This window comes from Choloepus didactylus, chromosome 2 (genome assembly GCF_015220235.1).
Source record: "Choloepus didactylus isolate mChoDid1 chromosome 2, mChoDid1.pri, whole genome shotgun sequence".
Taxonomy (NCBI): Eukaryota; Metazoa; Chordata; class Mammalia; order Pilosa; family Megalonychidae; genus Choloepus; species Choloepus didactylus.
In genome coordinates, this window is record NC_051308.1 from 77,719,961 (window position 1) to 77,737,108 (window position 17,148).

The 17,148-nt window shown below is 37.4% G+C and overlaps 1 protein-coding gene across 3 annotated transcripts in view; it reads left to right on the forward strand.

The window, feature by feature from the left end:
* Window positions 1-17,148, forward strand: part of TRMT1L (tRNA methyltransferase 1 like) — a 69,996-nt gene that overhangs the window by 14,279 nt on the left and 38,569 nt on the right. For all 3 annotated transcript variants that reach the window (XR_005215154.1, XM_037825171.1, XM_037825172.1), the window contains 4 exons: window positions 37-101; window positions 13,904-14,033; window positions 15,377-15,500; window positions 15,973-16,052. Coding sequence is in view for 2 of the 3 variants with exons in the window: in XM_037825171.1 (XP_037681099.1) it covers window positions 37-101; window positions 13,904-14,033; window positions 15,377-15,500; window positions 15,973-16,052 (399 nt within the window). In the remaining variant the exon portion in view is untranslated. The remainder of the gene's footprint in view (window positions 1-36; window positions 102-13,903; window positions 14,034-15,376; window positions 15,501-15,972; window positions 16,053-17,148) is intronic.

Consider the following 17,148-nt stretch of genomic DNA (forward strand, 5'->3'; position numbering starts at 1 on the left):
AACAGTGATAAGACAGTCAGACATTCTTCATTTTAGGTTACAGGATGTGCATCTGTCACTTACCTTGTCGACCAGTGAAACCAAACATTATTGGAGAGCAGGTAATCAAATATTAGATGTTTTTATTTTTAAATTTATCCCTTACCCTTTTTAATGAAGGTATAATTTTTTTTTTTGCTGTGAGATTAAAATGTGCATGTTCATTGTGGTTTACTTTAAAATTCTGTATCTGAGTCTTTTCAGGTTATCATAATGGTAAAAGTATGAAATGTATGAGTAAAATGAATTTTTGTATTGAACTTTTTATTTTACAGTGTTTAATTTTAATTTAATTTAATTGCTTTCTTGTATTCAAAATGAAAATTAGCCCATTTACTAATTTTGTAATGGAGAATTTAAATGGAAAGAAGTTTTTCCTTTTAAAATAAATTTTGATCATAGAATAAGAACCTTCAGTTTCTGTGATTTAGAAAATATCTTTGTATGTGTCAATTCACTCATTGTCCCCCTGCTCTTCCTTTTAAGTTTAATTTGGCAAATAACAGAATCAAAAAACATTCTGAAAACTTAACTTTTTAAAAAAATACGTGTTCTTTTTTTGATAGATTTGGTCTATGGTGCATATAAAGTATAAAATATTTTAAGTGATATAATCTTGAATGTATATTACTTTAATAAGTCCTCATTATTAATTTTTCTTTTGGGTCACTAAAAATAGTAAAGTGCTAGAAGGAAAAAGCAAATCCTTAAGCAACAGTCAGGATACTACCTGGTACATCAGCAATATGTAAGATCTTTTGAATATGATAACTACAGTACCATAAGGAACCCTGTGCAGTGCACTTGACTATACTCTCTATAAGATCCCAAGTAACTATAAGGTAGAAGCACCAAGAGTAAAGGGTATCAAAAAAAGAGAATTACTCTTTTGAGGAGTCAAAGAGCCATTGGAGTAATCTTTTTGTTCTCAGATAAATGAGAAATTATGAAATGAGAATTGTTTTCTTGAAAAATATACATTTTCTTACATCTCTAACATTCAGTGGTATGCTGGAACTGGCTTGAATTTTCAAAAATCTCTGGAGCTGATTGTTAAAACATAGGCATCATTAAAAATTAAGTGACAGGGGAGGCGGGGCAAGATGGCAGACTGGTGAGCTGTATGTTTTAGTTACTCCTCCAGGAAAATAGGTAGAAAGCCAGGAACTGCGTGGACTGGACACCACAGAGCAATCTGTCTTTGGGCATACTTCATGCAACACTCATGAAAATGTCGAACTGCTGAGATCAGAGAAATCTTTAAGTTTTTGCAGCCAGGGGACCCGCGCCCCTCCCTGCCAGGCTCAGTCCAGTGGGAGAAGGGGCTGTCAGCTCCGGGAAGGAGAAGGGAGAACTGCAGTGGCAGCCCTTATCGGAAACTCATTCTACTGATCCAAACTTCAACCATAGATAGACTGAGACCAGACACCAGAGAATCTGAGAGCAGCCAGCCCAGCAGAGAGGAGACAGGCATAGAAAAAAAAAAACAACACGAAAAACTCCAAAATAAAAGCAGAGGATTTTTGGAGTTCTGGTGAACACAGAAAGGGGAAGGGCGGAGCTCAGGCCTTGAGGCGCATATGCAAATCCCGAAGAAAAGCTGATCTCTCTGCCCTGTGGACCTTTCCTTAATGGCCCTGGTTGCTTTGTCTATTAGCATTTCAATAACCCATTAGATCTCTGAGGAGGGTCCTTTTTTTTTTTTTTTTTTTTTTAATCCTTTTTTCTTTTTCTAAAACAATTACTCTAAGAAGCCCAATACAGAAAGCTTCAAAGACTTTCAATTTGGACACGTCAAGTCAAGAGCAGAACTAAGAGAGCTCTGAGACAAAAGGCAATAATCCAGTGGCTGAGAAAATTCACTAAACACCACAACTTCCCAAGAAAAGGGGGGTGTCTGCTCACAGCCACCATCCTGGTGGACAGGAAACACTCCTGCCCATCGCCAGCCCCATAGCCCAGAGCTGCCCCAGACAACCCAGTGTGACGGAAGTGCTTCAAATAACAGGCACACACCACAAAACTGGGCGTGGACATTAGCCTTCCCTGCAACCTCAGCTGATTGTCCCAGAGTTGGGAAGGTGGAGCAGTGTGAATTAACAAAGCCCCACTCAGCCATCATTTGAGCAGACTGGGAGCCTCCCTACACAGCCCAGCAGCCCAGAACTGCCCTGGGGGGATGGCACTCACCTGTGACATAGCACAGTCATCCCTCAACAGAGGACCCGGGGTGCACAGCCTGGAAGAGGGGCCCACTTGCAAGTCTCAGGAGCCATACGCCAATACCAAGGACTTGTGGGTCAGTGGCAGAGACAAACTGTGGCAGGACTGAATTGAAGGATTAGACTATTGCAGCAGCTTTAAAACTCTAGGATCACCAGGGAGATTTGATTGTTAGGGCCACCCCCCCTCCCCGACTGCCCAGAAACACGCCCCACATACAGGGCAGGCAACACCAACTACACACGCAAGCTTGGTACACCAATTGGGCCCCACAAGACTCACTCCCCCACTCACCAAAAAGGCTAAGCAGGGGAGAACTGGCTTGTGGAGAACAGGTGGCTCGTGGACGCCACCTGCTGGTTAGTTAGAGAAAGTGTACTCCACGAAGCTGTAGATCTGATAAATTACAGATAAGGACTTCAATAGGTCTACAAACCCTAAAAGAACCCTATCAAGTTCAGCAAATGCCACGAGGCCAAAAACAACAGAAAATTATAAAGCATATGAAAAAACCAGACGATATGGATAACCCAAGCCCAAGCACCCAAATCAAAAAACCAGAAGAGACACAGCACCTAGAGCAGCTACTCAAAGAACTAAAGATGAACAATGAGACCATAGTACTGGATATAAAGGAAATCAAGAAGACTCTAGAAGAGCATAAAGAAGACATTGCAAGACTAAATAAAAAAATGGATGATCTTATGGAAATTAAAGAAACTGTTGACCAAATTAAAAAGATTCTGGACACTCATAGTACAAGACTAGAGGAAGTTGAACAACGAATCAGTGACCTGGAAGATGACAGAATGGAAAATGAAAGCATAAAAGAATGGGGAAAAAAATTGAAAAAATCGAAATGGACCTCAGGGATATGATAGATAATATGAAACGTCCAAATATAAGACTCATTGGTGTCCCAGAAGGGGAAGAAAAGGGTAAAGGTCTAGGAATAGTATTCAAAGAAATCGTTGGGGAAAACTTCCCAAATCTTCTAAACAACATAAATACACAAATCATAAATGCTCAGCGAACTCCAAATAGAATAAATCCAAATAAACCCACTCCGAGACATATACTGATCACACTGTCAAACACAGAAGAGAAGGAGCAAGTTCTGAAAGCAGCAAGAGAAAAGCAATTCACCACATACAAAGGAAACAGCATAAGACTAAGTAGTGACTACTCAGCAGCCACCATGGAGGCAAGAAGGCAGTGGCACGATATATTTAAAATTCTGAGTGAGAAAAATTTCCAGCCAAGAATACTTTATCCAGCAAAGCTCTCCTTCAAATTTGAGGGAGAGCTTAAATTTTTCACAGACAAAGAAATGCTGAGAGAATTTGCTAACAAGAGACCTGCCCTACTGGAGATACTAAAGGGAGCCCTACAGACAGAGAAACAAAGACAGGACAGAGAGACTTGGAGAAAGGTTCAGTACTAAAGAGATTCGGTATGGGTACAATAAAGGATATTAATAGAGAGAGGGAAAAATATAACAAACATAAACCAAAGGATAAGATGGCCGATTCAAGAAATGCCTTCACGGTTATAACGTTGAATGTAAATGGATTAAACTCCCCAATTAAAAGATATAGATTCGCAGAATGGATCAAAAAAAATGAACCATCAATATGTTGCATACAAGAGACTCATCTTAGACATAGGGACACAAAGAAACTGAAAGGGAAAGGATGGAAAAAAATATTTCATGCAAGCTACAGCCAAAAGAAAGCAGGTGTAGCCATATTAATCTCAGATAAAATAGACTTCAAATGCAGGCATGTTTTGAGAGACAAAGAAGGCCACTACATACTAATAAAAGGGGCAATTCAGCAAGAAGAAATAACAATCGTAAATGTCTATGTACCCAATCAAGGTGCCACAAAATACATGACAGAAACACTGGCAAAACTAAAGGAAGCAATTGATGTTTCCACAATAATTGTGGGAGACTTCAACACATCACTCTCTCCTATAGATAGATCAACCAGACAGAAGACCAATAAGGAAATTGAAAACCTAAACAATCTGATAAATGAATTAGATTTAACAGACATATACAGGACATTACATCCCAAATCACCAGGATACACATACTTTTCTAGTGCTCACGGAACTTTCTCCAGAATAGATCATATGCTGGGACATAAAACAAGCCTCAATAAATTTAAAAAGATTGAAATTATTCAAAGCACATTCTCTGACCACAATGGAATACAATTAGAAGTCAATAACCATCAGAGACTTAGAAAATTCACAAATACCTGGAGGTTAAACAACACACTCCTAAACAATCAGTGGGTTAAAGAAGAAATAGCAAGAGAAATTGCTAAATATATAGAGACGAATGAAAATGAGAACACAACATACCAAAATCTATGGGATGCAGCAAAAGCAGTGCTAAGGGGGAAATTTATAGCACTAAACGCATATATTAAAAAGGAAGAAAGAGCCAAAATCAAAGAACTAATGGATCAACTGAAGAAGCTAGAAAATGAACAGCAAACCAATCCTAAACCAAGTACAAGAAAAGAAATAACAAGGATTAAAGCAGAAATAAATGACATAGAGAACAAAAAAACAATAGAGAGGATAAATATCACCAAAAGTTGGTTCTTTGAGAAGATCAACAAGATTGACAAGCCCCTAGCTAGACTGACAAAATCAAAAAGAGAGAAGACCCATATAAACAAAATAATGAATGAAAAAGGTGACATAACTGCAGATCCTGAAGAAATTAAAATTATAAGAGGATATTATGAACAACTGTATGGCAACAAACTGGACAATGTAGAAGAAATGGACAATTTCCTGGAAACATATGAACAACCTAGACTGACCAGAGAAGAAATAGAAGACCTCAACCAATCCATCACAAGCAAAGAGATCCAATCAGTCATCAAAAATTTTCCCACAAATAAATGCCCAGGGTCAGATGGCTTCACAGGGGAATTCTACCAAACTTTCCAGAAAGAACTGACACCAATCTTACTCAAACTCTTTCAAAACATTGAAGAAAACGGAACACTACCTAACTCATTTTATGAAGCTAACATCAATCTAATACCAAAACCAGGCAAAGATGCTACAAAAAAGGAAAACTACCGGCCAATCTCCGTAATGAATATACATGCAAAAATCCTCAACAAAATACTTGCAAATCGAATCCAAAGACACATTAAAAAAATCATACACCGGAGGCGGGGCAAGATGGCAGACTGGTGAGCTGTATGTTTTAGTTACTCCTCCAGGAAAGTAGGTAAAAAGCCAGGAACTGCGTGGACTGGACACCACAGAGCAATCTGTCTTTGGGCATACTTCATACAACACTCATGAAAACGTGGAACTGCTGAGATCAGCGAAATCTGTAAGTTTTTGCGGCCAGGGGACCCGCGCCCCTCCCTGCCAGGCTCAGTCCCGGGGGAGGAGGGGCTGTCACCTCCGGGAAGGAGAAGGGAGAATTGCAGTGGCTGCTCTTATCGGAAACTCATTCTACTGATTCAAACTCCAACCATAGATAGACTGAGACCAGACACCAGAGACTCTGAGAGCAGCCAGCCCAGCAGAGAGGATACAGGCATAGAAAAAAAAAAAACAACACGAAAAACTCCAAAATAAAAGCAGAGGATTTTTGGAGTTCTGGTGAACACAGAAAGGGGAAGGGCGGAGATCAGGCCTTGAGGCGCATATGCAAATCCCGAAGCAAAGCTGATCTCTCTGCCCTGTGCACCTTTCCTTAATGGCCCTGGGTGCTTTGTCTATTAGCATTTCAATAACCCATTAGATCTCTGAGGAGGGCCGTTTTTTTTTTTTTTTTTTTTTTTAAATCCTTTTTGCTTTTTCTAAAACAATTACTCTAAGAAGCTCAATACAGAAAGCTTCAAACAATTGAAATTTGGGCACGTCAAGTCAAGAGCAGAACTAAGAGAGCTCTGAGACAAAAGGCAATAATCCAGTGGCTGAGAAAATTCACTAAACAACACAACTTCCCAAGAAAAGGGGGGTGTCCGCTCACAGCCACCATCCTGGTGGACAGGAAACACTCCTGCCCATCGCCAGCCCCATAGCCCAGAGCTGCCCCAGACAACCCAGTGTGACGGAAGTGCTTCAAATAACAGGCACATACCACAAAACTGGGCGTGGACATTAGCCTTCCCTGCAACCTCAGCTGAATGTCCCAGAGCTGGGAAGGGGGAGCAGTGTGAATTAACAGAGCCCCATTCAGCCATCATTTGAGCAGACTGGGAGCCTCCCAACACAGCCCAGCAGCCCAGAACTGCCCTGGGGGGACGGCACTCACCTGTGACATAGCACAGTCATCCCTCAACAGAGGACCCGGGGTGCACAGCCTGGAAGAGGGGCCCACTTGCAAGTCTCAGGAGCCATACGCCAATACCAAAGACTTGTGGGTCAGTGGCAGAGACAAACTGTGGCAGGACTGAACTGAAGGATTAGACTATTGCAGCAGCTTTAAAACTCTAGGATCATCAGGGAGATTTGATTGTTAGGGCCACCCCCCCTCCCCGACTGCCCAGAAACACGCCCCACATACAGGGCAGGCAACACCAACTACACACGCAAGCTTGGTACACCAATTGGGCCCCACAAGACTCACTCCCCCACTCACCAAAAAGGCTAAGCAGGGGAGATCTGGCTTGTGGAGAACAGGTGGCTCGTGGACGCCACCTGCTGGTTAGTTAGAGAAAGTGTACTCCACGAAGCTGTAGATCTGATAAATTAGAGATAAGGACTTCAACTGGTCTACAAACCCTAAAAGAACCCTATCAAGTTCAGCAAATGCCACGAGGCCAAAAACAACAGAAAATTATAAAGCATATGAAAAAACCAGACGATATGGATAACCCAAGCCCAAGCACCCAAATCAAAAGACCAGAAGAGACACAGCACCTAGAGCAGCTACTCAAAGAACTAAAGATGAACAATGAGACCATAGTACGGGATATGAAGGAAATCAAGAAGACCCTAGAAGAGCATAAAGAAGACATTGCAAGACTAAATAAAAAAATGGATGATCTTATGGAAAGTAAAGAAACTGTTGACCAAATTAAAAAGATTCTGGACACTCATAGTACAAGACTAGAGGAAGTTGAACAACGAATCAGTGACCTGGAAGATGACAGAATGGAAAATGAAAGCATAAAAGAAAGAATGGGGAAAAAAATTGAAAAACTCGAAATGGACCTCAGAGATATGATAGATAATATGAAACGTCCGAATATAAGACTCATTGGTGTCCCAGAAGGGGAAGAAAAGGGTAAAGGTCTAGAAAGAGTATTCAAAGAAATTGTTGGGGAAAACTTCCCAAATCTTCTAAACAACATAAATACACAAATCATAAATGCTCAGCGAACTCCAAATAGAATAAATCCAAAAAAACCCACTCTGAGACATATACTGATCACACTGTCAAACATAGAAGAGAAGGAGCAAGTTCTGAAAGCAGCAAGAGAAAAGCAATTCACCACATACAAAGGAAACAGCATAAGACTAAGTAGTGACTACTCAGCAGCCACCATGGAGGCAAGAAGGCAGTGGCACGATATATTTAAAATTCTGAGTGAGAGGAATTTCCAGCCAAGAATACTTTATCCAGCAAAGCACTCCTTCAAATTTGAGGGAGAGCTTAAATTTTTCACGGACAAAGAAATGCTGAGAGAATTTGCTAACAAGAGACCTGCCCTACTGGAGATACTAAAGGGAGCCCTACAGACAGAGAAACAAAGACAGGACAGAGAGACCTGGAGAAAGGTTCAGTACTAAAGAGATTCGGTATGGGTACAATAAAGGATATTAATAGAGAGAGGGAAAAATATGGCAAACATAATCCAAAGGATAAGATGGCCGATTCAAGAAATGCCTTCACGGTTTTAACGTTGAATGTAAATGGATTAAACTCCCCAATTAAAAGATATAGATTCGCAGAATGGATCAGAAAAAATGAACCATCGATATGTTGCATACAAGAGACTCATCTTAGACCCAGGGACACAAAGAAACTGAAAGTGAAAGGATGGAAAAAAATATTTCATGCAAGCTACAGCCCAAAGAAAGCAGGTGTAGCAATATTAATCTCAGATAAAATAGACTTCAAATGCAGGCATGTTTTGAGAGACAAAGAAGGCCACTACATACTAATAAAAGGGGCAATTCAGCAAGAAGAAATAACAATCGTAAATGTCTATGCACCCAATCAAGGTGCCACAAAATACATGAGAGAAACACTGGCAAAACTAAAGGAAGCAATTGATGTTTCCACAATAATAGTGGGAGACTTCAACACATCACTCTCTCCTATAGATAGATCAACCAGACAGAAGACCAATAAGGAAATTGAAAACCTAAACAATCTGATAAATGAATTAGATTTAACAGACATCTACAGGACATTACATCCCAAATCACCAGGATACACATACTTTTCTAGTGCTCACGGAACTTTCTCCAGAATAGATCATATGCTGGGACATAAAACAAGCCTCAATAAATTTAAAAAGATTGAAATTATTCAAAGCACATTCTCTGACCACAATGGAATACAATTAGAAGTCAATAACCATCAGAGACTTAGAAAATTCACAAATACCTGGAGGTTAAACAACACACTCCTAAACAATCAGTGGGTTAAAGAAGAAATAGCAAGAGAAATTGCTAAATATATAGAGACGAATGAAAATGAGAACACAACATACCAAAACCTATGGGATGCAGCAAAAGCAGTGCTAAGGGGGAAATTTATAGCACTAAACGCATATATTAAAAAGGAAGAAAGAGCCAAAATCAAAGAACTAATGGATCAACTGAAGAAGCTAGAAAATGAACAGCAAACCAATCCTAAACCAAGTACAAGAAAAGAAATAACAAGGATTAAAGCAGAAATAAATGACATAGAGAACAAAAAAACAATAGAAAGGATAAATATCACCAAAAGTTGGTTCTTTGAGAAGATCAACAAGATTGACAAGCCCCTAGCTAGACTGACAAAATCAAAAAGAGAGAAGACCCATATAAACAAAATAATGAATGAAAAAGGTGACATAACTGCAGATCCTGAAGAAATTAAAAAAATTATAAGAGGATATTATGAACAACTGTATGGCAACAAACTGGATAATGTAGAAGAAATGGACAATTTCCTGGAAACATATGAACAACCTAGACTGACCAGAGAAGAAATAGAAGACCTCAACCAACCCATCACAAGCAAAGAGATCCAATCAGTCATCAAAAATCTTCCCACAAATAAATGCCCAGGGCCAGATGGCTTCACAGGGGAATTCTACCAAACTTTCCAGAAAGAACTGACACCAATCTTACTCAAACTCTTTCAAAACATTGAAAAAAATGGAACACTACCTAACTCGTTTGATGAAGCTAACATCAATCTAATACCAAAACCAGGCAAAGATGCTACAAAAAAGGAAAACTACCGGCCAATCTCCCTAATGAATATAGATGCAAAAATCCTCAACAAAATACTTGCAAATCGAATCCAAAGACACATTAAAAAAATCATACACCATGACCAAGTGGGGTTCATTCCAGGCATGCAAGGATGGTTCAACATAAGAAAAACAATCAATGTATTACAACACATTAAAAACTCGAAAGGGAAAAATCAATTGATCATCTCAATAGATGCTGAAAAAGCATTTGACAAAATCCAACATCCCTTTTTGATAAAAACACTTCAAAAGGTAGGAATTGAAGGAAACTTCCTCAACATGATAAAGAGCATATATGAAAAACCCACAGCCAGCATAGTACTCAATGGTGAGAGACTGAAAGCCTTCCCTCTAAGATCAGGAACAAGACAAGGATGCCCGCTGTCACCACTGTTATTCAACATTGTGCTGGAAGTGCTAGCCAGGGCAATCCGGCAAGACAAAGAAATAAAAGGCATCCAAATTGGAAAAGAAGAAGTAAAACTGTCATTGTTTGCAGATGATATGATCTTATATCTAGAAAACACTGAGAAATCAACGATACACCTACTAGAGCTAATAAACAAATTTAGCAAAGTAGCGGGATACAAGATTAATGCACATAAGTCAGTAATGTTTCTATATGCTAGAAATGAACAAACTGAAGAGACACTCAAGAAAAAGATACCATTTTCAATAGCAACTAAAAAAATCAAGTACCTAGGAATAAACTTAACCAAAGATGTAAAAGACCTATACAAAGAAAACTACGTAACTCTACTAAAAGAAATAGAAGGGGACCTTAAAAGATGGAAAAATATTCCATGTTCATGGATAGGAAGGCTAAATGTCATTAAGATGTCAATTCTACCCAAACTCATCTACAGATTCAATGCAATCCCAATCAAAATTCCAACAACCTACTTTGAAGACTTGGAAAAGCTAGTTATCAAATTTATTTGGAAAGGGAAGATGCTTCAAATTGCTAAAGACACTCTAATAAAGAAAAACGAAGTGGGAGGACTTACACTCCCTGACTTTGAAGCTTATTATAAAGCCACAGTTGCCAAAACAGCATGGTACTGGCACCAAGATAGACATATAGATCAATGGAATCGAATTGAGAATTCAGAGATAGACCCTCAGATCTATGGCCGACTGATCTTTGATAAGGCCCCCAAAGTCACTGAACTGAGCCATAATGGTCTTTTCAACAAATGGGGCTGGGAGAGTTGGCTATCCATATCCAAAAGAATGAAAGAGGACCCCTACCTCACCCCCTACACAAAAATTAACTCAAAATGGACCAACGATCTCGATATAAAAGAAAGTACCATAAAACTCCTAGAAGATAATGTAGGAAAACATCTTGAAGACCTTGTATTAGGCGGCCACTTCCTAGACTTTACACCCAAAGCACAAGCAGCAAAAGAGAAAACAGATAAATGGGAACTCCTCAAGCTTAGAAGTTTCTGCACCTCAAAGGAATTTCTCAGAAAGGTAAAGAGGCAGCCAACTCAATGGGAAAAAATTTTTGGAAACCATGTATCTGACAAAAGACTGATATCTTGCATATACAAAGAAATCCTACGATTCAATGACAATAGTACAGACAGCCCAATTATAAAATGGGCAAAAGATATGAAAAGACAGTTCTCTGAAGAGGAAATACAAATGGCCAAGAAACACATGAAAAAATGTTCAGCTTCACTAGCTATTAGAGAGATGCAAATTAAAACCACAATGAGATACCATCTAACACCGATTAGAATGGCTGCCATTAAACAAACAGGAAACTACAGATGCTGGAGGGGATGTGGAGAAATTGGAACTCTTATTCATTGTTGGTGGGACTGTATAATGGTTCAGCCACTCTGGAAGTCAGTCTGGCAGTTCCTTAGAAAACTAGATATAGAGCTACCATTCGATCCAGCGATTGCACTTCTCGGTATATACCCGGAAGATCGGAAAGCAGTGACACGAACAGATATCTGCCCGCCAATGTTCACAGCAGCATTATTCACAATTGCCAAGAGATGGAAACAACCCAAATGTCCTTCAACAGATGAGTGGATAAATAAAATGTGGTATATACACACGATGGAATACTACGCGGCAGTAAGAAGGAACGATCTGGTGAAACATATGACAACATGGATGAACCTTGAAGACATAATGCTGAGCGAAATAAGCCAGGCACAAAAAGAGAAATATTATATGCTACCACTAATGTGAACTTTGAAAAATGTAAAACAAATGGTTTATAATGTAGAATGTAGGGGAACTAGCAGTAGAGAGCAATTAAGGAAGGGGGAACAATAATCCAAGAAGAACAGATAAGCTATTTAATGTTCTGGGGATGCCCAGAAATGACTATGGTCTGTTAAATTCTGATGGATATAGTAGGAACAAGTTCACAGAAATGTTGCTATATTAAGTAACTTTCTTGGGGTAAAGTAGGAACATGTTGGAAGTTAAGCAGTTATCTTAGGTTAGTTGTCTTTTTCTTACTCCCTTTTTATGGTCTCTTTGAAATGTTCTTTTATTGTATGTTTGTTTTCTTTTTAACTTTTTTTTTCATACAGTTGATTTAAAAAAGAAGAGAAAGTTAAAAAAAAAAAAAAAGAAAGAAAGAAAAACAAGGAAAAAAAAAAAAGATGTAGTGCCCCCTTGAGGAGCCTGTGGAGAGTGCAGGGGTATTCGCCTAACCCACCTCCATGGCTGCTAACATGACCACAGACATAGGGGACTGGTGGTTTGATGGGTTGAGCCCTCTACCATAAGTTTTACCCTTGGGGGGACGGTTGCTGCAAAGGAGAGGCTAGGCCTCCCTATATTTGTGCCTAAGAGTCTCCTCCTGAATGCCTCTTTGTTGCTCAGATGTGGCCCTCTCTCTCTGGCTAAGCCAACTTGAAAGGTGGGATCGCTGCCCTCCCCCCTACGTGGGATCGGACATCCAGGGGAGTGAATCTCCCTGGCAACGTAGAGTATGACTCCCGGGGAGGAATGTAGACCCAGCATCGTGGGACGGAGAACATCTTCTTGACCAAAAGAGGGATGTGAAGGGAAATGAAATAAGCTTCAGTGGCAGAGAGATTCCAAAACGAGCCGAGAGGTCACTCTGGAGGGCACTCTTACGCACACTTTAGACAACCCTTTTTAGGTTCTAAAGAATTGGGGTAGCTGGTGGTGGATACCTGAAACTATCAAACTACAACCCAGAACCCATGAATCTCGAAGACAGTTGTATAAAAATGTAGCTTATGAGGGGTGACACTGGGATTGGGAAAGCCATAAGGACCACACTCCACTTTGTCTAGTTTATGGATGGATGAGTAGAAAAATAGGGGAAGGAAACAAACAGACAAAGGTACCCAGTGTTCTTTTTTACTTCAATTGCTCTTTTTCACTCTAATTATTATTCTTGTTATTTTTGTGTGTGTGCTAATGAAGGTGTCAGGGATTGATTTAGGTGATGAATGTACAACTATGTAATGGTACTGTAAACAATCGAAAGTACGATTTGTTTTGTATGACTGCGTGGTATGTGAATATATCTCAATAAAATGATGATAAAAAAATTAAGTGATAAAAACTTGAAGTTAAATAAATTAAAAGAGATGATAAATATTTAAAATTCACCACTTCCTCATTTTTTACTACATTTTACTATTATCTTTGCTCTTACAGTTACATCTATCTGTATGGTGGGACGATCTATAATTGTGTGATACTGCTCATCTCTTCCAGGATTCATATTCAGTAATGTCACATTGGTAGATTGAAATCTTTCAAAATTGTAATTTGAAATCAGCCATGTCCAGAATGTTCATACCACAGGAATCTGAAATGCTACACATTAGGGGCTTATTTTTCTAGAGAGCTAGTTGATAACATTTATCAACACTCCACTGCTAATATTACACTATTTTTAAGTGTAACTTGTAAAAATATGGCATAATTGTTTGCTGATTAGAATGAATAGCAAAATAAACTTGTAGCCTATTGTAAAGTAAGATTAAAAAGCATATGTATATATGGGTCAGGAAGTAAAGATCCTTTTAAAATCACATGACAAAATTAATACTTCCTTCTATACCATTAAACTCAAGACACACTAACAAACTTGTAACCTTAAGTAAACTTCCATATATTGTCTTGGTAACATACTTATTAAATTAATTTCTGTTTAATAGATATCCAGTAAAATGGGCGCCCATTATCATTGTATTATTTGTTCAGCAACCATCACCCGAAGAACCGATATGCTAGGACATGTTAGGCGCCATGTGAATAAAGGAGAGACTAAATCCAGGTATATTGCTGGTAAGTTTAACAATCTCTTTACCATGTTAATAAGTATATCCTTAAAATGGTCAGATTATTCTTTACAAACATTAGGCAGATAAACTATAATAGCCTAACCAAATCATTTAGTTGACTATTAATCCATTGTTTCAGATTTTGTTTTCCTTCTGAGGCTTAAAACAACATTAATGTTCAGATGTTTTCAACATAACAAGTAATAAGTGGAGTAGAAAAAAGTAAGTGGCGTTCAAGTAAATATAGATATCTTAATGAAAGATTATAGGATTGTATTCCTAATGATGACTCCTGCACCAATAACTGTGTTATACTTACTGTTGAAAAACACTGGGAAAAGGAGGTAAAGTGAAATAAAGTCTATTCATTACCTGAGTGATTTTGAATCATCAGTAGCTTGTTATTACTTAGGCAGTCCTTCTCAAGAATTAATAATTAAGCTGTAATGCCCTAAAGTATCCATTGTATGTAATGAATTAACTTCTGTTTTAAGAATTTTAAAAAAATTGCTAAATTGATTTTCTGTGGAGCTTAATTTACTCACAAAACATGATTAACAAAGGCTGACCTTGTGAGATAGGGGATGTGCATCTTCATTAGGTATGGAAGGATATATATATAGTACAACACTAGGAAAGGTATTTGGGATTGAAGAAAGAGAAATATAGTTAGTTATTGTTAATGTTCTGGTTGTAATATTATCAAGAAATCCATTCATAAAGGATCTGTCTTTTCCCACACACATTATGTATGTCTCATTTCTAAATATTTAAAATATACACATACATCAGTTTATTTCATTTGGGTTTACAATTAAATGATTCTGATGTATGTTAAATATAGAATTTTTTTCTTTTATTACTATATAGATGTTTGAATGTAATTTGTGATTTAAAATCACAATTATGAAAAAGTGTTCAAATGTCCAGCATGCTCAGAAAATGATACTTAGTTAGCCTTGCTGACTAGTGGAATGTAACCATGCAGAGATACTAATTTTTAATGATTATATCACAATAAGATATATTTAAGTCAAACTTGTACTAACAAAATATATTGTTTGATGAGTCATAAAGATATTTTAGGATATTGTGCTTAGATTATTCTTAATTAAATATAATATGGATGTGTTGATATGCTAGGCAATCAAGATTTTAAGTTAATAACCTTTAATTCTGGAGACAGTGCTGACTAAATCAAGTTTTTAAAAAATCTAGCCAACTGATTACATTAACACAAAATATTATAAAAGAAAAAGAAAATTATTTTTCAAAATGTATGTTTTAAATGTTTGGAATTATTTTGTGTTTCCCTGAATCTCTCTCTCTCTCTCTTTTCCATCTTAGCTTCTGCTGCTAAACCACATAATGAAGTTTTGAAAGAGACAGACACAGATATACAAGTTTGTCCTAACTATTCCATACCTCAGAAAACAGATTCCTATTTTAATCCCAAGATGAAACTAAATCGGTAAGATAAATTGAAAAAAAGGGCTATGGGATCTTTCACATCATTACAAATGTACCTTCTCTTAACCTTTATGTTCTAATTGAAATGTATAACAAAGCACAGAATAAATATCATCTATTTTAAAACTCTATTTTGAAAATTGTCTATTTTTATCAAATTTTTTCCTCAGAGAGTAAAATTGGCCTAACTTTATATAATTAATGAATAGGCTGGTGTTTTTGTGGGCCAATTTTATTTCTAAAATCATTATTCACAGTGAGTGCTAGTTAATAGAACCCAATTAAACTGATAGTTTACTTCCACAGATTTTTGGTTATACTACTAAGTTGGGAATATGTTATTAGATCTCTTTCAAAATCGTCTGTAAAAGTAACTAAGAACCTCAATTTTGACTATTCTTAAATAAAATTGTCTACACTTTTGAAGCCATGAGCATAGTAAAATTATTTCAGATTATCATACTTTCTTCTAGGCAGCTAATATTCTGTACATTGGCTGCTTTGGCTAAAGAACGGAAACCTTTGGAATGTCTAGATGCTTTTGGAGCCACTGGTAAGTACGTTTTTTTAGAACCTCATTTTATCAGGTCTGTACAGTATCTTTTTTTAGAAAATTTACATGGATATCATATCTAAGAGAATATTTTTAATAAAAAAAGGTAAAGTCCAAGGTGAAAATTTTAATTTTTATTGTGGAAAATTTCAAATAGATAACAAAAATAATGAGTATAATAAATTAATTTCTGTGTACCCATCACTCACCTTCAAAAATTATCAACTCATGCTTAGTCTTGTTTCATCTCCACCCCTATGTACTTTCCCTCATTTCCTCATCCCTATTATTATTTTAAAATAAATCCTAGATATCATATCATTTCATCTGTAATTATTTCAGTTGGATCTCTAAAAGTTAGGATTTTTAAAAAAATAAAACGATGATACTATTATCATACCTAAAAAGAATTCAGGATAATTCTTTAATATTAGCAAATGTTCATATACTCCCAATTATAAGTTTTTAATAGTTCGAGTTAAAATCTAGATAAAGTCTGTATATTTCAAAAGTTTGATGTATTTCTTGAGTCTCTTTTTAATCTATGTTCCTTTCCATCTTTTTTTTTTCTTTTTTGACCATTATTTGTTGACTTACCAGGTTATTTGTCATCTGTTTGTCATGGTCTAGATGTTTGTTGATTGTATCCCTTGGTTCATTTAATATGTTCCTCTACTCCTATATTTTCTATAAATTCGTGTTTGGATCTTCAGGTTTGATCAATTCAGATATGATTTTCTTAGGCAAGAATGGTTTATAGGTGGTTGTTTACTTCAATCATGAAGCACCTGGTATCTGGTTGTCTCTTTTCTTTGTACTGTGATTATCGTTGCCTAGCCATTAGGTACTGGGGTCAGATGAAATGTTAAAGATTGAAAACATTTTTCCCGAGAGGATTTAAGAGTAAAGAAAGGATAATGGAAAGAGTAGAAAAATTCTAAAATGCTAATTGTACCCAGTCCGTGTCTTTCTTCTTAAAGGTTATAGGAGTGTAATTTTGGGAAGCTTGTACCTAGAAAGTGAGAGCATGAGTCAGCTCTCCCTCCTAAGCTCCTCTCCTCAGGAAAAGTAGTGGTTAAAAGCATGGACTATTGAC